Source organism: Octopus sinensis, linkage group LG28 (genome assembly GCF_006345805.1).
Source record: "Octopus sinensis linkage group LG28, ASM634580v1, whole genome shotgun sequence".
NCBI lineage: Eukaryota > Metazoa > Mollusca > Cephalopoda > Octopoda > Octopodidae > Octopus > Octopus sinensis.
The window spans coordinates 9077804-9099595 of NC_043024.1; the positions used below are offsets into that span (position 1 = coordinate 9077804).

The 21792-nt window shown below is 41.1% G+C and overlaps 2 protein-coding genes across 5 annotated transcripts; both read left to right on the plus strand.

Annotated features, from left to right (window-relative positions):
* The first annotated feature begins 788 nt into the window (after positions 1 to 788).
* On the plus strand, positions 789 to 3880 carry LOC115225655 (zinc finger protein 239-like). The gene is made up of 2 exons (XM_029796571.1): positions 789 to 1023; positions 3408 to 3880. Exons 1-2 carry the CDS (start codon positions 789 to 791, stop codon positions 3878 to 3880), a joined length of 708 nt encoding a protein of 235 aa, XP_029652431.1.
* Positions 3881 to 11694: 7814 nt separating this feature from the next.
* On the plus strand, positions 11695 to 14975 carry LOC115225890 (zinc finger protein 239-like). Of its 4 annotated transcripts, XR_005004171.1 has the most exons (3): positions 11712 to 11756; positions 11925 to 13108; positions 14750 to 14975. XR_005004171.1 is itself a non-coding variant. In XM_036514632.1 (2 exons), the coding sequence occupies exons 1-2, from the start codon at positions 11718 to 11720 to the stop codon at positions 13658 to 13660; spliced, it is 1128 nt and encodes a 375-aa protein (XP_036370525.1). In that variant the 5' UTR covers positions 11695 to 11717; the 3' UTR covers positions 13661 to 14163. The 4 variants fall into 4 exon arrangements, 2 of the variants coding, with proteins under 2 accessions (XP_036370525.1, XP_036370524.1); XR_005004170.1 differs by having other exon boundaries at positions 11695 to 13108; XM_036514632.1 differs by lacking the exon at positions 14750 to 14975 and adding an exon at positions 13587 to 14163 and having other exon boundaries at positions 11695 to 12771.
* Positions 14976 to 21792: the final 6817 nt, after the last annotated feature.

The following is a 21792-nucleotide window of genomic DNA, read 5'->3' on the forward strand; positions in this document are numbered from 1 at the left end:
TTCCCCTCCATACACACACAAGCATGTATCTGACTCATACATTGTTCACTTTCCAGGCATTTGTACATTACTGCATATACTTTATACACACTTTTTGACAAGTTGTGGTTCACCTGAGCACTGTATGCAATAATTTCATTATTATTATTATTATTTAAATAATTAAATTTTCTTTCGGAAACATTTTTTCACGCTAAGAGTTGCTGAAGCATGGAACAAACTGCCGGCATCAGTTGTTAGTTGTCGGAGCACTGCATCCTTCAAAACTTCCATGCTTCCTGAGATTCGCCAACACTACACCTGATTTTTTCCCCTCCATACACACACAAGCATGTATCTGACTCATACATTGTTCACTTTCCAGGCATTTGTACATTACTGCATATACTTTATACACACTTTTTGACAAGTTGTGGTTCACCTGAGCACTGTATGCAATAATTTCATTATTATTATTATTATTTAAATAATTAAATTTTCTTTCGGAAACATTTTTTCACGCTAAGAGTTGCTGAAGCATGGAACAAACTGCCGGCATCAGTTGTTAGTTGTCGGAGCACTGCATCCTTCAAAACTTCCATGCTTCCTGAGATTCGCCAACACTACACCTGATTTTTTCCCCTCCATACACACACAAGCATGTATCTGACTCATGCACTGTTCGCTTTCCAGACATTTGTACATTACTGCATATACTTTATATGCACTTTCTGACAAGTTGTGGTGCACCTGAGCACTGTATACAATAATTTCATTATTATTATTATTATAATTCTTTGTGAGTTGGTATGGAGGATGTCAATGCCTTCGACTCTTGTGACCCAGCTGTTATCAATAGAGATCCAGTCAGAGAAGAAAATGATGGTGAGAAGCAACTTTTATCCAGTGAAGCATTTACTAAACAAATATCTTTACATAGAGATATTACTGATTACCGTTGTGAGATTTGTGCGAAAAGATTTTCTTCGGAACACGAAGTCTTCACTCACAGACAAATACACAACAGAGAAAAATCGTTTCACTGTGAGATATTGATTGATTGATTGATTGACTCTAGTTTCAGCTTATGAGCTGTGGCCATGCTGGGGCACCGCCATTTGGTGTTGCTACTTGGTTTCACTTCATGGAGGCTTTCTAGCAACTGCTATTTGGTGCATGAGAGAGTTCGATGCAGCTGCCCTCATCTGCCCCTCCTGCCGTGAAGTTGTTCATCTGGGACACCTGACAGGAAGAGATCCAGCTTCATTTTAAAGACATCTGTATCCACCCCATGCAGGTCTCTCAGGTTCTTCGGGAGGATATTGAAGAGCTGTGGGCCTCAGAAGCCCAGGCTATCACAGAATCTTGTCCTACATCTTGATGGCAGGTTTGGAGTCCTAGGCACCACGCAGTGGCGCCCAGTTCTGGCATTTGCGTAACTCTCGATGCCAAAGTTCAGGACACTTCCCTCCAGGATCTTCCAGATGTATATTATGGCATATCTTTCCCGCCTACGCTCCAGGGAATATAATTTTAATCTCTTGAGTCTTTCCCAGTAGCTTACATTCTGCATAGAGGCTATCTTCTTCGTGTAGCTTCGTTGGATCGCCTCAAGTTCTGTGATCAACTTGACACTGGATGGTGACCATAGCTGAGAGCAATAGTCAAAGTGGCTTAGGACAAGTGTCTTCCAGAGGACCATCATGGTTTCTTGTTCTCTTGTTCTAAAGGTTCTAAGAATCCATCCAGCCAGCCGTCTACATTTCATTGTCAGTTTAGCAACATGTACATGAAAGGTCGCGTCATCACTCATGTGAATACCCAGGTCACGCACTGATTGTGCCTCTGGGATTGCAATCCCTCCGGGTCCAGTGTATTCATTGGGTATTGCATTCAGTTTTGCATGCTGATAGTATAAAGCTTGAAACTTTCCAGCATTGAACTGCATGCTATTCTTTTCAGCCCACTTGTATATTTCATCCAGCTCACATTGCAGGTGTTTAGTGTCCTCAGGGTTCTGTATTGCCTGTGAAACTTTTGTATCATCTGCATAACTTGTGATCGTGGCTGAGGGCATGTCTGAGAGGGCCATTATGAACAGTAGTGGTCCCAGAACAGTGCCCTGCGGAACACCGCTCACTATTTGTGTGTTAATGGAGGTGGCCCCATTGGCTACTACCACCTGACTTCTATCCTTCAGAAAGTCATGAAGCCATTCTCCCAGTTTTCCAACTATGTTGAGATCATGCAGTTTGTGACATATCATTCCATGATCGACTTTATCAAAGGCCTTTGCAAAGTCGAGATATATCACTTCCACATTTGAGTGGTTGAGCAGCCGTTTCAGCACCCAGTCATAGTGTTGTAGGAGCTGAGTTAAACAGCTTCTCCCTGGTCGAAACCATGTTGGGTGTCGGGCAGCAAGTCATTCTCTTCAAGGAAGGTGATCAGCTTCCTTCTGACTATTCGTTCCATGACCTTGCTGATGTGTGAGGTCAGAGAGATAGGTCTATAGTTCTTGGCTTCCGCTCTGCTACCTCCTTTATGAATGGGGCATATTTTACCTTCCTTCAGTTTTCCTGGAAGTTTGCCAGCTGCAAGGAAGCTCTGAAAGAGGAACTGCAGTGGTCTTGCTAGGACTCTCTTACATGCTTTTAGGAGGATTGCCGGGAATCCATCGGGGCCAGTAGCTGAGTCTGTTTTCATTTCATCTATAGCCTTGGTTACATCGTCTTCCTTTATATCGATGTAATCTATCGTCGCCGCCTCTGATTTTATATCTGCAGTGGTAAAAAAGTCAGTTGGATTGGTGATTTGGAGATGCCCAAGGGGTGGAGTGAAAACACTCTTGAATTGCTCATTCAGTATTTCACTTACCCTCATTGGTTTTCATGTAAGTGTGCCATCCTTTTCGAGGAGTGGCCCTATTCTACAGTGCACTGTAGCTGTTTCTTTGGCATACCTGTAGAAAGCTCTGGGGTTAGATTTTATGTTTTCTATAGCCCAGGCTTCTTTGTCTGCTCTTTCTTTTTCATGGGAGAGTTGCAGACATTTTTCGATTTCCAACAGTTTTATTTTTAGGCGGGACTTTTCACTGCTTTCAATCTGTTTGTTTAGGCGATTTGAAAATTTCGTACGCCAAATAATAATTCTCATCTTGTCAATCATATACGAAGCCATACAGGAGAGAAACCGTTTCACTGTGAAATTTGTGGAAAATATTTTGTTAATAATAGTAATTTAAACCGACATAAACGGATACACAACGGAGGAAACTCCCATCATTGCGAATTTTGTGGGAAATCTTTTGAAAATAATAGTAATTTAAACAGGCACAGAAGAGTCCACTCTGGAGAGAAACCGTTCCATTGTGAAATATGTGGTAAGAGTTTCTCTCAGAATTCGAACCTGGTTATCCACGTTCGTAGTCACACGGGAGAAAACCCATTTCACTGCGAAATTTGTGGGAAATCTTTCGTTGAAAAGTCAAAGCTTACAATCCACATACGTGGCCACACGGGTGAAAAACCGTTCCACTGTGAATTATGCGAGAAATCCTTCTCCGATCATTCCAGTCTTGTTTACCATAAAAAGGGTTCACACGGGAGAGAAGCCCTATCGTTGTGATATTTGTGGGCAGACTTTTATGATGAACAGTAATTTAACGACACACAAGAGGGTTCATACAGCGGAACAGCCTTATCGCTGTGAAATCTGCGGGAAATCTTTTATTAATAACTCTCATCTTGTAGTTCATTTACGTAGCCACAGCGGAGAGAGACCTTATCACTGTGATGCTTGTGGTAAATCGTTCAGTAACAATTCTCATCTTGTAGTTCACAGACGGATACATTCTGGAGAAAGGCCGTACCATTGTGCCATGTGTGGAATAGTCGCTTAAAAAAGCACGAGCGCACACATAGATTCTAAAGAGAAATATTTTAATTATGGGACGTGAGGAATCTGTATTTTGTACATTTGAATTCAAAGTCCATCAAGAAGTGAACACAGGGTGGCGAGCTGGCAGGAACGTTAGCATGCCAGGCAAAATGCTTAGCGGTATTTCGTCTGCCACTACGTTTTGAGTTCAAATTCTGCCGAAGTTGACTTTGTCTTTCATCCTTTCGGGGTCAATACAACCATCGCACAAACAATAACTCTGAGCACCTTTTCAAACTCCACCCATCTAACACCCGTGGACATATTTACAAAGTCAGAAAACAGCACAGCTCCCATGACTTCAGGAAACATTTTTTCACGCTGAGAGTTGCTGAAGCATGGAACAAACTGCCGGCATCGGTTGTTAGTTGTCGGAGCACTGCATCCTTCAAAACTTCCATGCTTCCTGAGATTCGCCAACACTACACTTGATTTTCTCCCCTCCATACACACACAAGCATGTATCTGACTCATACATTGTTCGCTTTCCAGACATTTGTACATTACTGCATATGCTTTATACGTACGTTTTGACAAGTTGTGGTGCACCTGAGCACTGTATACAATAATTTCATTATATTATATTATATTATATAAATAAAGTACCAGTTTCGCACTGGGTCGATGTAATCGACTTAATCCCTTTGTCTGTCCTTGTTAGTCCCCTCTGTGTTTAGCCCCTTGTGGGTAGTAAAGAAATAGGTATTTCGTCTGCCGCTACATTCTGATTTCAAATTCCGTCGAGGTCGACTTTGCATTTCATCCTTTTGGGGTCGATTAAATAAGTACCAGTTACGCACTGGAGTCGATATAATCGATTTAATCCATTTGTCTGTCCTTGTTTGTTCCCTCTGTGTTTAGCCCCTTGTGGGTAATAAAGAAATAAGAAGCAATAAATAACAATGTTTGGAAGCAATGTTTTTCACTCGTGGCAGAATTAAAATATTCAACCCTGTCATATTGTACCCCTACGAATGAGTTACTTATTCTTGTCTTGTCTTGAGACAGCATTCACCCGGGGTGGGTTGCGCTGGCTTCATTCATCCTCAATGCTGCATCTCTCACAAATGCTGACCAGGCCTGGCGATTTGAGGCTAACGACCACGTGATCTCCAACCACTCTTTATTCCAGCGGTGAACGCTGTAGGCATGAGGGCCTGGGTTCGGTTCCAGATCAGCCTTGACTGTCATCAGCCAGGTTTTTCGTTGTCCACCACATCGCTTTCGCCAACCCTGAAGGGGAGCTGGGGCAATTGCTTCGTAGGTTGGGTTCCTGATCAGCCTTGACTGTCATCAGCCAGATTTTTCGTTGTCCACCACATCGTTTTCGCCAACCCTGAAGGGGAGCTGGGGCAATTGCTTCGTAGGTTGGGTTCCAGATCAGCCTTGACTGTCATCAGCCAGGTTTTTCGTTGTCCACCACATCGCTTTCGCCAACCCTGAAGGGGAGCTGGGGCAATTGCTTCGTAGGTGGGGTTCCAGATCAGCCTTGACTGTCATCAGCCAGGTTTTTCGTTGTCAACCACATCGTTTTCGCCAACCCTGCAGGGGAGCTGGGGCAATTGCTTCGTAGGTTGGGTTCCAGATCGGCCTTGACTGTCATCAGCCAGGTTTTTCGTTGTCCACCACATCGCTTTCGCCAACCCTGAGGGGAGCTGGGGCAATTGCTTCGTAGGTGGGGTTCCAGATCAGCCTTGACTGTCATCAGCCAGGTTTTTCGTTGTCAACCACATCGTTTTCGCCAACCCTGCAGGGGAGCTGGGGCAATTGCTTCGTAGGTTGGGTTCCAGATCGGCCTTGACTGTCATCAGCCAGGTTTTTCGTTGTCCACCACATCGCTTACTCCAACCCTGAAGGGGAGCTGGGGCAATTGCTTCATAGATGAATTCTCCTGGTTACTTCTCATCACTTGACTTAAACACTTACTGTAAGACCATTCCATTGCTGACAGTCTCCCTGATTTATATTCCTTCAAATCCTATATACCATGTGTTTTGCTAAACCTTTTCAGACAATGTTTTAGTCTGTGTAGCCAAAACGACCATGAGATACATCTACTGAAAGGCGATCTCTGATTGGTTGTTACACTTCAAAACCAACCATTCACATTTGTCCCATTGGGGCTGATGGATCAGCCTCAAAGTCCTTTCAGCTTGTATCACCTGGGCTATCAGTCGGCTTTGTTGTCCCAAGAGGGTTAACTCCCACATACATTTCTTTGTGTGCCTAAACATTATTTAGTATTTCCCTCCTGTGGAAATGATAACCCTTCACATTCTTCTATAACATTTCCTACACAAGCATCTATATTTAATATAGACACCTCATAGCAAAACACTACTTTTTAGGAGCAGAAATACGGTAACAGACTTATAATTGTGGCATGATAACTTAGTCACATTTAACATCCCCTTGATAGACTCACAGCATCTCTCAATGAAACATACCTACATCACTAAGTCTACTTTACATAATTTCTTAAATTTTTCAAATGCTAAGATTTGCTTTCTTTTTGATGACTTTTCATGCCAGCAAGATATAAATAACATCCACCTGATTATATAACAAAGATTAAACTTCTTCTTCAAGGCTTGAAAACACTTTGCCCCTTGTAGAGCATAGGGCCTCAACAGTTGTTTTCTACTTTTTGCAGTCATTGGCGTGTTTCTTGGCTGCTTCCCCTGTTAGGCCGGTGGTCCTGAGCTCATCCAAAATGCTCCGCTTCCTTTCCTACTATAGTTTTGGGCTGACCAAAGCCTTGTGAGTGGATTTGGTAGACAGAAACTGAAAGAAGCCCGTTGTATATATGTATGTGTGTGTATATGTTTATGTGTGTGTGTGTTTGTTCCCCCAACATCGTTTGATAACTGATGCTGGTGTGTTTATGTCCCTGTAACCTAGCGGTTTGGCAAAAGAGACCGATAGAATAGTAGGCTCACAAAGAATAAGTCCCGGGGTCGATTTGCTCGACTAATGGCGGTGCTCCAGCATGGCCACAGTCACATGACTGAGACAAGTAAAAGAGTATATATATCGTTTGTGCCTCCTCCATTATTATTATTATTATTATATATATATATATATATCTCCATATATATATGTATTCTTTTTCTTAATCCTTTTTGCCCCTTGTGGAACATGGGGCCTCAACAGTTGTTTTCCACTTTTTGCAGTCATTGGCGAGTTTCTTGCCCGCTTCCCATGTCAGGCCGGTGGTCCTCAGCTCATCCAAAATGCTCCCCTTCCATGTCTGCTTTGGGTGCTCTCACTTCCTTTTCCCCTGCGGGTTCCAGTCAAGTACTTGTTGTGTCACATTTCAGGGTTCTTTCCGCAGTGTGTGTCCCCGATCCATCTCCATATCCTTCGTCTAACCTGAACATGTATGGGCTCCTGGTTGACCCTTTTCCCACAGGTCAGTGTTTGGCACTCTGTCAAACTACTTCAGATGGAGGATCTGCCGGAGACATTTGTTGATGAAGGTCTGGATCTTCTTGTAGTTGCTGCAGTTGGCTCTCCATGTTTCAGAGCCATACAAAAGCACAGATTTTATGTTTGAACTAAATGAACTAGATAAATGGCGGTGCCCCAGCATGGCCACAGCTCATGAGTTGAAACTAGATGAAAATAAAAAAATTAAAAATAAAACGGAGTTTAGTTCGAGTTGAGATGGCAGTGGACTTCCATACCAGCCGAAGAATATATATATATATTGTATAAGGTATCGTGGGTAAGGCCAGAGCAATGCGAAGTAATTGCAAGGCAAATCACAAAACACTGATCAGTTACTAACCTGCAATACACAAATGTTAGACTCATCCTCACATATCTGGGACAGAATAACTACAAATGATAATTAAGGAATATTACTCTTCTTTATTGCCTTTTGCAGATATCACACCTCAAACATTATTCATTGACACTAGTTAGAAATCTCAAAATGGTCATCAATGTCTGTGGATGTGAGGAATTTTTCAATGATGCAAAATTAAGCAAAAGAAAACCATCTCTTAGAACTCGAGAAGAACTGGGTAGTGTGAAGGAACCAATCAAACAACTTAGAAATCTATTAAATTTAAAACCATGGAATCTAGCTGGAGAAATATTCTTTAAGGGGTATTTTGCTCAATTTCATTTTAGCTTTTAACAGGATGAAAGGTCTGTAATACTGGATGGGAGCAGCTCTCATCCTTTACATAAAATTATTAATCGAAGGAAAGAGTCAAGACTTCTGATTAACTTCAACAGCATAAATATTTTTATTTCTGGACTAGCAGTATCGCCTGGCGTTGCTCGGGTTTGTAAGGGAAATAACTATAAAGCATTTTTAGAGAGTTATAGACAAAAAATGGGAAAAAAATGATGGTAAATTTTTTTGAGAGTTAAAAAGGTCGAGTTGCGTCCCCTAGACAGTCTGTGGTTTGTGTTTCTGATTCTCGACCCCATGTCGAATTTATCGATTTTTTTTCAGAACTGCGAGAACTTTTCAAAATTTTCGCTGTGTTAGTTTTGAATTATGACATTGGGCTATGTGTGTGTCAAGTTTCATCAGAATCGGTTGAAAGCCGTGGTCAGGGTGAGGGTACAACCTAACAGACACGCAGACAGACAAACTGCCGTTTATATAGAGAGAGATTTGCAATATATACATTCTTCTTCAGGGCGAATCGGTAGCCTAGGAGCTACTCGCAGTAGTCAAGTGGAGTGAGCCAAATCCTGTCCATTCAAGCATAGTGTAGCAACGCCACGAGGTGCAGCTTGAGAGAGCTGCTAAAACACGTCCGTCCTGTTCGGCTGTCAGCATTCAAGAGACCGAATGAGGCAAATTTCGATGCTGCTAGTTTTCTGCACATGTGCATGAGGGAACTTCCAGCAGGCCTCCCGGAAGAATCCAACTCTACGCATGCATGCTGAAGATGTCCAAAATGGTGTCACTACAAGCTCTCAACTTGTGTCATTAAGAATATTTTTCTCTCAATCAAAAGCCGAGAGTGGTGAATGTCAACAGAACTCCTATTGTATTGTCTTGTCTAAATATATTCTCTTAACATTATACGGTATCCAATAAAACTACATTTAATACATCAAACACAAGTAATTGTAATAGGATTTAAAAGCCTTAGAATCTCTCTATATATAAACGGCAAAATGTCTGTGTGTGTGTCCTTTATACAAATCCACAATTTTTCAGTTAGAGGGCTCGCACTGTCTATGGTCATTCAAAACCGTCCAAGGGTGGTCATGCACATCTTTACATTTCCCCAGTCACCCCGCAAAGCCATTAAAAAATCAATAGAAGTGACCTTTTTGTGAATTTTCTATCCAAAACCCAATCAAAATGCCCGAAACTTGATACGCCAATTGAATGCCAGCTAGCTGTATGTGATTGGTCGGAGATTTGGACAGTACTCGCGTGTATGTGCACACACACGCAGCTGTATATGCATGCACTAGCATTATGACCCGGCGTTGCCAGGTCATAGTGCTAGTATAATATATATATATATGTATATAAAAATCCGTTCTGTCTGTGTGTCTTCTAGGATCTCGGGCATCCTCCATCCGATTTTGCTCAAATTTGATATGTAGATACGCCAATTGAATGCCAGCTAGCTGTATGCAATTGGCCGGAGATTTGGACAGCACTCGCGTGTATGTGTGCACGCACACAGCTGTATATGCATGCACTAGCATTATGATCCGGGTCATAGTGCTAGTTCTATAATATTTCATCAATTTTGAAACCTATTTTTATATGCTGAAGTTAGATGTATAATTTAACGAAGCAGTGGGGAAAGAAAATATTTACATGACAGAATATGATCACTGTTACACAAGACGCAACACTCTCAATCAATGGCTCACATTGAACTGCTTACCCAATCCGAACTGCCAATTGCTGACAGTTCTTTTGTTTTATGATAATGAATCTGTTCACCTTTAGTCACTTGGGGTTACTCTTTACTCTTTTACTTGTTTCAGTCATTTGACTGCGGTCATGCTGGAGCACCGCCTTTAGTCGAGCAAATTGACCCAAGACTTATTCTTTGTAGGCCTAGTACTTATTCTATCGGTCTCTTTTGCCGAACCGCTAAGTTACGGGGACGTAAACACACCAGCATCGGTTGTCAAGCGATGTTGGGGGGACAAACACAGACACGCAAGCATACACAAACACACATATATATATACATATACACGACAGGCTTCTTTCAGTTTCCGTCTACCAAATCCACTCACAAGGCTTTGGTCAGCCCGAGGCTATAGTAGAAGACACTTGTCCAAGGTGCCGCGCAGTGGGACTGAACCCGGAACCATGTGGTTCGTAAGCAAGCTACTTACCACACAGCCACTCCTGCGCCTACAAATGGTTGGTCAAAATCCTTCCACAACACTTATATACTAGAATATTTTGCGAGTGGTTTCCATGTTTTAAGAATGGTCACTTGTTACTTGAAGAGCAACTTTGTTCAGGAAAACTGCCAACCTTTAGAACGAATGAAAACATTATGAAAATTCATGAACTGATCATGAAGGACCATCACTGAACAATTGATGAACTTGTTGATTCAACTGGTGTCCTGGAGTGTAGGAGTGGCTGTGTGGTAAGTAGCTTGCTTACAAACCACATGGTTCCAGGTTCAGTCCCACTGAGTGGCACCTTAGGCAAGTGTCTTCTACTATAGCCTTGGGCCGACCAAAGCCTTGTGAGTGGATTTGGTAGATGGAAACTGAAAGAAGCCCGTCGTATATATGTATATATATATGTGTGTGTCTGTGTTTGTCCCCCACCATCGCTTGACAACCGATGCTGGTGTGTTTATGTCCCCGTATCTTAGCGGTTCGGCAAAAGAGACTGATAGAATAAGTACTAGGCTTACAAAGAATAAGTCCTGGGGTCGATTTGCTCGACTAAAGGCGGTGCTCCAGCATTTTTATTCGAGTGGTTTCTAAAAAATCTACGCACTGTTTTCCACCCATCTAAACGGAGCAATTTGATATCCGAGATAATAAACAGAACAATAATAGCATCGATCTATTGCATTTCAATCTGTTTTAGGGTTAGGGGGGGGGGGGGATATATTTTTTCTTCAGAAATGTAAAAAAAAACAATCTGTTTCTTAAACGAGGGATATATTCATACGGCACAGAATGTTTTTACCTCAATAGACGTCATTGATTTGTTGAAATTGCAGAAATTGAAGAAAAAAAAAACAACAAATATCTCACAAACTATAGAATTTTCTCAATAAAGCCAAGAGAAAAAGATGTTTTATAAACACATTCTACCAGTATACGAAGTTTAAAAGTGTTTAGTTACGTGGAAATTATTAAAAAAAACTGCCGTTCAAACCGAAAAAATCCGGTTTCTGTTATCTTCAGAAATGTAAACAAAGCCACTTCCGGTACTTACGGTACGTATACCGAAGGATCGCCAATAGTTGTTTCGCTGGATGAAACATTTTAATTTATCGGATACAATTCAGTATTATTTCCGACTGCATTATATTATGTAAGGGATTTTTCATTGGTGTCACCGGTATGATTCAGACTCGATGTCACCGTCAGCTTGTTATGTTTCTAATTAAAGGATTTAATTAGAACCGCATGAAATCCCAAGACGAGGAACCGAACCATAATAGATTGTATTTACGGAGATCTGCCAGTTTTTGAAGAATCCTTCGCGAGTTGATATGGAAGACGTTAATGACTTCGACCCTTGTGACCCAGCTGTTAACAATGGAAATTCTGTCAGTGAAGAAGAAAATGGTAAGGAAGAAGGTTTGTCCGGGGAATCGTTTATGTCATTACACAGAAATATTTCTGATTGTCGTTGTGAGATTTGTGGGAAAAAATTCCCTTCTGAGCACGAAGTTTCCGCCCACAAACAAATACACAGCAGAGAAAAATCGTTTCGTTGTGGGACCTGTGGGAAAGCATTCGCCCAGAATTCCAAACTTATTATCCACGTACGAAGCCATACGGGCGTGAAACCGTATCACTGTGAGATTTGTGGGAAAAAATTTCCTTCTGAGCTCGAAGTTTCCGCCCACAAACAAATACACAGCAGAGAAAAATCGTTTGACTGTGGGACTTGTGGGAAATCATTCGCCCAGAACTCAAAGCTTATTATCCATGTACGAAGCCACACGGGAGTGAAACCGTATCACTGTGATATCTGTGGGAAATCTTTCGTCATTAAAAGTTATTTAACAGCACATAGACTTATACACACAGGGAAAAAACCTTTCCGTTGTGAAATCTGTGGGAAATGTTTTATCTCCAGCAGTTGTTTGACAAGGCATAAACGAGTCCACACGGGAGAAAAGCCGTTTCGTTGTGAAGTTTGTGGGAAATGTTTCACTCAGAATTCTCATCTTGTTGTTCACAAAACAACGCATACAGAAGAAAAACCTTATCCTTGTGAAATGTGTGGGAAATGTTTTGTGAACAATAGTAATTTAAGAACACACATGAAGATACACAACAGAGGAAACCCGTTTGAGTGTGATGTATGTGGTAAGTCCTTTCACGATAAGAGTAATTTAACGACACATAAACGAATCCACAGCGGGGAGAAACCGTTCCACTGTGAGATTTGTGGTAAAGCTTTTACTCAGAATTCCCATCTTGCGATCCACAAACGGAGCCATACGGGAGAAAAGCCCTTCTACTGTGAATTATGTTCGAAGTCTTTTATTTCCAACAGTGATCTGACGAAACACCAAAGGGTCCATGCGGGAGTGAAACCTTATCGATGTGAATTGTGCGGAAAATCTTTTCGTGATAATAGTAATTTAACAACTCATAAACGAATACACTCTGGAAAAAACTTACATGGCTGTGAATTATGTGGAAAAACTTTTATTAATAATTCAAAACTTGTCGTCCACATACGAAGTCATACGGGAGAGAAACCTTATCACTGTGATATCTGCGGCAAGTCCTTTTTGGCCAGTAGTTATATAACAGCACACAAAATTATACACACTGGAGGAAAACCTTTCTACTGTCAAGTATGTGGTAAATCTTTTGCGTATAATAGTAATTTAACAAGGCACAAACAGATACATGCTGGAGGAGATCTAATTTTCAACTGTGAAACATGAAAACTGTTTCTCTCACTAATCTGTTGTGAGACCCATTTTTGTTCCAACATTTTAACTGTGAATTATGTGGGAAAACCGTGGAGGCACAATGGCCCAGTGGTTAGGGCAGGGGATCTAATTTTCGACTGTGAAACATGAGGACTGTTTCTTTCACAAATCTGTTGTGAGACCCATTTTTGTTCCGACATTTTAACTGTGAATTATGAAGGCGCGTGGCTCAGTGGTTAGAGCGTCGAGCTTACGATCGTGAGGTTGTGAGCTCGAATCCCGGACCGGGCTGCATGTTATGTTCTTGAGCAAGACACTTTATTTCACGTTGCTCCAGTTCACTCAGCTGTAGAAATGAGTTGCGACGTCACAGGTGCCAAGCTGTATCGACCCCTTTGCCTTTCCCTTGGATAACACTGGTGGCGTGGTGAAGGGGAGCCGGTATGCATGGGCGACTGTTGGTCTTCCATAAAAAAAAAAACAACCTTGCCTGGACTTGTGCGTCAGAGGGTGACTCTCTAGGTGCAAGCCTATGGTCAGTGTCTGACCGAAGGGGGTCACAATCACAATGTTGGAAAACCTTTATTAATAATTCAAAGCTTGTTGTCCATATACGAAGTCATACGGGAGAGAAACCTTATCACTGATATCTGCGGCAAGTCCTTTTTGGCCAGTAGTTATATAACAGCACACAAAATTATACACACTGGAGGAAAACCCTTCTACTGTCAAGTATGTGGCAAGTCTTTTGCGTATAATAGTAATTTAACAAGGCACAAACAGATACATGCTGGAGGGGATCTAATTTTCAACTGTGAAACATGAGAACTGTTTCTTTCACAAATCTGTTGCGAGACCCATTTTTGTTCTGACATTTTAACTGTGAATTATGTGGGAAAACCGTGGAGGCACAATGGCCCAGTGGTTAGGGCAGTGGACTCGCGGTCGTAGCATGGGATCTAATTTTCGACTGAAACATGAGAATTGTTTCTTTCACAAATCTGTTGTGAGACCCATTTTTGTTCTGACATTTTAACTGTGAATTATGAAGGCGCGTGGCTCAGTGGTTAGAGCGTGGAGCTTACGATCGTGAGGTTGTGAGCTTGAATCCCGGACCGGGCTGCGTGTTGTGTTCTTGAGCAAGACACTTTATTTCACATTGTTCCAGTTCACTCAGCTGTAGAAATGAGTTGCGACATCATAGGTGCCAAGCTGTATCGGCCCCTTTGCCTTTCCCTTGGATAACATCAGTGGCGTGGAGAGGGGTGGCCCGTATGCATGGGCAACTGCTGGTCTTCCATAAAAAAAAAACAACCTTGCCCAGACTTGTGCCTCAGAGGGTAACTCTCTAGATGCAAGCCCATGGTCAGTGTCTGACCGAAGGGGGTCACAATCACAACGTGTGAAAACCTTTATTAATAATTCAAAACTTGTTGTCCACATACGAAGTCATACGGGAGAGAAACCTTATCACTGATATCTGCGGCAAGTCCTTTTTGGCCAGTAGTTATATAACAGCACACAAAATTATACGCACTGGAGGAAAACCCTTCTACTGTCAAGTATGTGGCAAGTCTTTTGCGTATAATAGTAATTTAACAAGGCACAAACAGATACATGCTGGAGGGGATCTAATTTTCAACTGTGAAACATGAGGACTGTTTCTCGCACAAATCTGTTGCGAGACCCATTTTTGTTCCGACATTTTAACTGAATTATGTGGGAAAACCGTGGAGGCACAATGGCCCAGTGGTTAGGGCAGCGGACTCGCGGTTGTAGCAGGGGATCTAATTTTCGACTGAAACATGAGAATTGTTTCTCTCACAAATCTGTTGTGAGACCCATTTTTGTTCTGACATTTTAACTGTGAATTATGAAGGCACGTGGCTCAGTGGTTAGAGCGTCGAGCTTACAATCGTGAGGTTGTGAACTCAAATCCCGGACCGGGCTGCGCGTTGTGTTCTTGAGCAAGACACTTTATTTCACGTTGTTCCAGTTCACTCAGCTGTAGAAATGAGTTGCGACGTCACAGGAGCCAAGCTGTATCGGCCCCTTTTGATTTTCCCTTGGATAACATTGGTGAAGTGAAGAGGGGAGGCCAGTATGCATGGGTGACTGCTGGTCTTCCATAAAAAACAACCTTGCCCAGACATGTGACGAGGAGGGTAGCTTTCTAGGTGCAAGCCCATAGTCAGTGTCTGACCGAAGGGGATCACAATCACAACGTGGGAAAATCTTTATTAATAATTCAAAACTTGGCACGTAAAAAGCACCAATCCAATCGTGGCCGTTGCCAGCTTCGCCTGGCATGTAAAAAGCACCCACTACACTCAATGAGTGGTTGGCATTAGGAAGGGCAACCAGCTGTAGAAACACCGCCAGATCAGACTGGAGCCTGGTGCAGCCTCCTGGCTTCCCAGATCCCGGTCGAACCGTCCAACCCATGCTAGCATGGAAAACGGATGTTAAACGATGATGTTGTCCTTATACGAAGTCATACTGGGGAGAAACCTTATCACTGTGATATCTGCGGCAAGTCCTTTTTGGCCAGTAGTTATATAACAGCACACAAAATTATACACACTGGAGGAAAACCCTTCTACTGTCAAGTATGTGGTAAATCTTTTGCGTATAATAGTAATTTAACAAGGCACAAACAGATACATGCTGGAGGGGATCTAATTTTCAACTGTGAAACATGAGAATTGTTTCTCTCATAAATCTGTTGCGAGACCCATTTTTGTTCCGACATTTTAACTGTGAATTATGTGGGAAAACCGTGGAGGCACAATGGCCCAGTGGTTAGGGCAGTGGACTCGCGGTCGTAGGATTGCGGTTTCGATTCCCAGACCGGGCATTGTGAGTGTTTATTGAGCGAAAACACCTAAAGCTCCATGAGGCTCCGGCAGGGGATGGTGGTGAACCCTGCTGTACTCTTTCACCACAACTTTCTCTCACTCTTTCTTGGCAAATCTTTTGCATTATGCTGGAGGGGATCTATTTTTCAACTGTAAAACATGAGAACTGTTTATCTCACAAAGAAAATTTGGTAAATACTTGTAATGAACTTGTTCAAGTGAAAACACAATAGACAAAAGACAATATCAGTGTGAAATATGTAGGGAATCTTTCAGTTTGAAACAAATCAAAATCTGTGAATCACAAGATTATACAGTCTGCAGCAAAATTTATCTGAGTGAAATAGACTGGAAAATCATTCTGTGGATTATGTTCGTGTAATCCACAGATGTATACACAAGTGGAAGATCTATTCATTGTTGTTTGACATTAAGGTTTTTTCCAGAGACATGATCTCATTATTGATCAGGACTGGAAAAATGTTGGAGGTGAAATCTGTAGAAACTTATTCTTATTGAAAAGCCATTTTGCTACACATTGAATCTCTTTCTCTTTTCTCTTTTACTTGTTTCACTCTTTTGACTGTGGTAATGCTGGAGCACTGCCTTTAGTCAAGCAAATCGACCCCAGCTCTGGCCCCTGTGCCAGAGGCACGTGAAAAACACCCACTGCACTCACAGAGTGGTTGGCGTTAGGAAGGGCATCTAGCTGTAGAAACACTGCCGAATCAGACTAGAGCCTGGTGCAGCCTTCGGGCTTCCCAGACCCCAGTCAAACCGTCCAACCCATGCTAGCATGGAAAACGGACGTTAAATGATGATGATGATTTTGCCTTGAACACACACCCTGACGATCATGACCCCCAACATGTGAACCACTAAACCGTGCTTCTTCACGCACACACAGATATTTGATGCGTGTCACACATAAAACTCCAACCTCTTTGAGTCAAGTACATCAAAATCAAATCAAATGGAAATTGTAGTTGTGGCCCCTGTACCATATCAGCCTTAACTTACGATGCCAAACATTGTCACTTGTTACACATGGACGTAGCGGGGAACCTACAAACATTTCTAAGACCAGTCACGTGTCTATCCTCTACCAATCAAATCCCATTCAAAACATATACTAATCAGGGCCATGAACTCCCTATAAAAATAGGGCAAACTTCAAACGCTAGTCAGAAGCAAGACTGCTGTGACATAAGCCATGTCTTTCTATTTGAACTTTCAGAAAATCAGTTTAAACTGTGAAACCATTTAAAGCTTTAAATATTTTAATAAAAAATATTTTAACTATTCTCAGTGCATTTTCAACTTTTATTTTTCCTATATCTCTACACATGTAGAATAAAATAACTTTGTTTTCTGTGCCCATATATGTATATGTATGTACATATATAAGTATGTACTTATATGTATTTGAAAGAACTTTTTTTCACCCATTTCCTTCCGGTCATTCAAAATGTGACCGGGTGTGTACCGTTGGCGATTTTTTTTTCCTCTGTCTTCCCTTCTCTGGATCTTTCCTTCTGCTATGTTTCCGACGAAGAGCTCTGCTTGAAACGTTAAACCCTCCTTCTTTCCTGAGCGTCCAATAATATTATATTTGTTCCACGTCCTCACGTTGTGTTTTTTTGTGCTTTCTTGTTTGGATTAACTTTATATATATATATATATATATATATATATGTATTTATGTTTATACATATGGATATGTCTAACCCTTGCCAGCATGGACAACAGACATCAAATGATGATAATATGCATATATATATATATATAACATAAATAATATATAAACATATGCATATATAGATACATATATGTACATACCTACATCTATATGTATAGGTCTTGTGTAAATCGGTCAATGGATTCCCAAGATACAGGGTTTTTTGGGATTACCTTCATAAATCCCCAAAACAGTGCATAATGGAAAAATACACCAAAAGTAACATAACCCTGAAAGGGAAGAAACTCTAACCTTTTGATTAATGAGAGACATTATGATCAATGTCTTCTGTATTTTGAAGACAATCTTAATGACCTGGACAAACTTAGTGACAGTAATTTGCCGATGAAAAAATACAAGTTGTTTTTGAAGTAAATTTTATATTTTTGCTTTTGTTAACCCTTTAGTGTTCAGATTACTCTGTTAAATGTAATACTTTTTCACTCAAATTGTTTTGAATTAATCATGCATTATGTTATATCTTTGAGGTTTCAATGATGTGAGTGTCTATTTTTAGAATGTCAATGTAGGTTAGGTGTAAGAGGCTGGATATGGCCAGTTTGAATATAAAACATGTAGAATATCTGGGCCAGATATGGCCGGTTTAAACACTAAAGAGTTAAACACAATATTTCAATCATTTAGAAATATTTCTAAATGAACATGATTTCAAAAATACAAGTTATTTATATTTTACCTTTCTTTAAACAGACAATATTTTAAAAAATTATTATTGCAAAATTATTAGGGGTCAAAAAATGACTGATGAAGTTTAAAATGGCCTACATCAAAATCAGTCATGTACACTGGGGACTTACCTCCCTTTGTCTGTCATTAAGACAGTGATTTTGTGGCTTTTGAGTTATTTAGTGTTTAAACCGGCCATATCCGGTTTAATCTACCTGTTTTCTGTTAAAACTGCCCAGTGACCTCTATTAATATATATCTTTATATACAAAAGTGAAGTTGTGTGGTGTCTGTCTCCTCCGATTTAGATTCCTAACTACTCCCACATTTTGCGGTGCAGTTTAATCTTATAGTCGTGATTCATATCGAGCCCTTCTGGGTATTAGCGCGCATCTACGATGAGTCTACAATTTAAAAAAAAATTTACCATCAATTTTTCCCATTTTTAGCGCGCATCTACGATGAGTCTACAATTTAAAAAAAAATTTACCATCAATTTTTCCCATTTTTAATGCATTTTTGGCATATATAAGGGAAGTAACTCTCTAAAAATTTATTATTAAATCTCAGAATGTAAAAAGCTACAGTAACACCACCCCCCTTTGTGGTTAGCCATATTGAGATGGCTATTATACTTTACATCTCTAAAAATGCTTATATAGTTAATTCCCTTACAAACCCGAGCAACGCCGGGCGATACTGCTAGTATTTATATATATATATATATATATACACACACATATACTCTTTTACTCTTTTACTTGTTTCAGTCATTTGACTGCAGCCATGCTGGAGCACCGCCTTTAATCGAGCAACTCGACCCCGGGACTTATTCTTTTGTAAGCCCAGTACTTATTCTATCGGTCATCTTTTGCCGAACCGCTAAGTAACGGGGACATAAACACACCAGCATTGGTTGTCAAGCAATGCTGGGTGGGGACAAACACAGACACACAAACACACACACGTATATATATATATATATATATATATACATATATACGACGGGCTTCTTTCAGTTTCCGTCTACCAAATCTACTCACAAGGCTTTGGTCGGCCCGAGGCTATAGTAGAAGACACTATCCCAAGGTGCCACGCAGTGGGACTGAACCCAGAACCATGTGGTTGGTAAACAAGCTACTTACCACACAGCCACTCCTACTAGTATATATATATATAGAGAGAGGGTAAAGGGTAAAGACCCCCTTCTGTCATGAATGATCATGGGTTTGCACCTAGAAAGTTACCCTCCGAGGCACAAGTCCGAGCAAGGTTGTTTGTGGAAGGCCAGCAGTCGCCCATGTATGCCATGTTTCCCCTCTCCATGCTACTGATGTTATCCAAGGGAAAGGCAAAGGGGCCGATACAGCTTGGCACCAGTGACATGCACACACATACACAAACACGTGTGCATATAAATATACACATCTTAGAACAGAATGGAGCAAGAGCACACACGAAAACAAAAAGTGTGACTGAAGAGGTCACAGATGTGTGATGAAGGATTTCCGGACAATGGACAGGAGTTAGAATAATAAAATAAGAACAGTAAAAAAACAAGTCAAGAACAAAAAGAAATGACCGTCCCAAAATACAACAATATACTCTTTTACTTGTTTCAGTCATTTGACTGCGGCCATGCTGGAGCACCGCCTTTAGTCGAGCAAATCGACCCTGAGACTTTTATTCTTTGTAAGCCCACTACTTATTCTATCGGTCACTTTTGCCGAACTGCTAAGTGACGGGGACGTAAACACACCAGCATCGGTTGTCAAGCAATGCTAGGGGGACAAACACAGACACGCATACATACATATATATATATATATATATACATAATATTAATTCGAGACAAAACCACTATTTTGCAAAACAAACAAGGAAAGACTTAATCAATACATAAAATTTTTAATATAAAGAAATAAACCGCCACTACAATCGTTTCATGTCTTCAATGACATTCGTCAGGTGGATTTTCGATCTCCTAATCTGTTTTAATTAATTTTAATTAAATTTGGATTTATTCCCTAATATTTATTATTATATATATATACATATATATATGACAGGCTTCTTTCAGTTTCCGTCTACCAAATCCACTCACAAGGCATTGGTCAGCCCGGGGCTATAGTAGAAGACACTTGCCCAAGGTACCACGCAGTGGGACTGAACCCGGAACCATGTGGTTGGTAAGCAAGCTACTTACCACACAGCCACTCCTACGCCTATATATATATATGTATGGTGCTACTTAAGAAGAGTGGTCCCGGTGCGCACACTCGTGTACTCACACTTGCTAATCGTGACTAGTCGATCCTACGACTACCTAGCAAAGTAAATAAAACACAAAGTAAATAATTTTTTTACACAAAGGATCGACTAGTCACGACTAGCTAGCGCGGATGCGCGAGTGCGCACACCGGGACCACTCTTCTTAAGTAGTACCTATATGTATGTATGTATATATATCATCATCATCATCATCGTTTAACGTCCGTTCTCCATGCTAGCATGGGTTGGACGGATCGACCAGGGATCTGGGAAGCCAGAAGGCTGCACCAGGCTCCGGTCTTATCTGGCAAAATTTCTACAGCTGGATGCCCTTCCTAATATATATGTGTGTATACACACACACACATATATATGCCGGAATTCTGTTTTAAGCATGCTATTTTAACCTCTCATAACTTTTTTATCTTTTGAAATTTTCTAAATTTTTTTTTGGGTGGGTGGGGTTGCCTAATCGTGTGAATTCCTGTGAGTAGAAAATTTTCTGAAAATACCCCGAGATAAAAAAAACGTTACGAGGGGTTACAAGGCGTGCGAAAAGCGGAATCGTGCCAAATGTGCGTGTGTTTGTCCACCGCCACCGCTTAGCAACCGGTGTTGGTATGTTTACGTCCACGTAAATTTGCGGTCCCGCCAAAAAGAAAACGATAGAATAAAAACATAAGTACTGGGGGTTCAATTCGTTTGAATGAAGTTTCGGTGATCTTTCGTTTTGACTCGAAATAATGTAAACCTTGAATTTGGTTTCATTTCCGTGACCACATGTCGGTCAATTGTCAGTCGGGAAGAGAAAGAGGGTTGTGTGTGTGTGTGTGTATGTATGTGTGTGCGTGCTTGTTCTTCTGTGTATGTGTGTGTCTCTCTACTCTTTTACTTGTTTCAGTCATTTGACTGCGGCCATGCTGGAGCACCGCCTTTAATCGAGCAACTCGACCCCGGGACTTATTCTTTTTGTAAGCCCAGTACTTATTCTATCGGTCATCTTTTGCCGAACCACTAAGTAACGGGGATGTAAACACACCAGCATCGGTTGTCAAGCAATGCTAGGGGGACAAACACAGACACACAAACACATACATATATATATATACATATATACGACGGGCTTCTTTCAGTTTCCACACAGCCACTCACATATATACGACAGGCTTCTTTCAGTTTCCGTCTACCAAATCCACTCACAAAGCTTTGGTCGGCCCGAGGCTCT

Coding starts and splice junctions, on each gene's coding strand:
- LOC115225655 (XM_029796571.1), top strand. CDS start 789: ATGGAGGATGTCAATGCCTTCGACTCTTGTGACCCAGCTGTTATCAAT. Junction 1,024..3,407: donor CAGAGAAAAATCGTTTCACT/GTGAGATATTGA, acceptor CCACGTTCGTAG/TCACACGGGAGAAAACCCAT.
- LOC115225890 (XM_036514631.1), top strand. CDS start 11,718: ATGTCATTACACAGAAATATTTCTGATTGTCGTTGTGAGATTTGTGGG.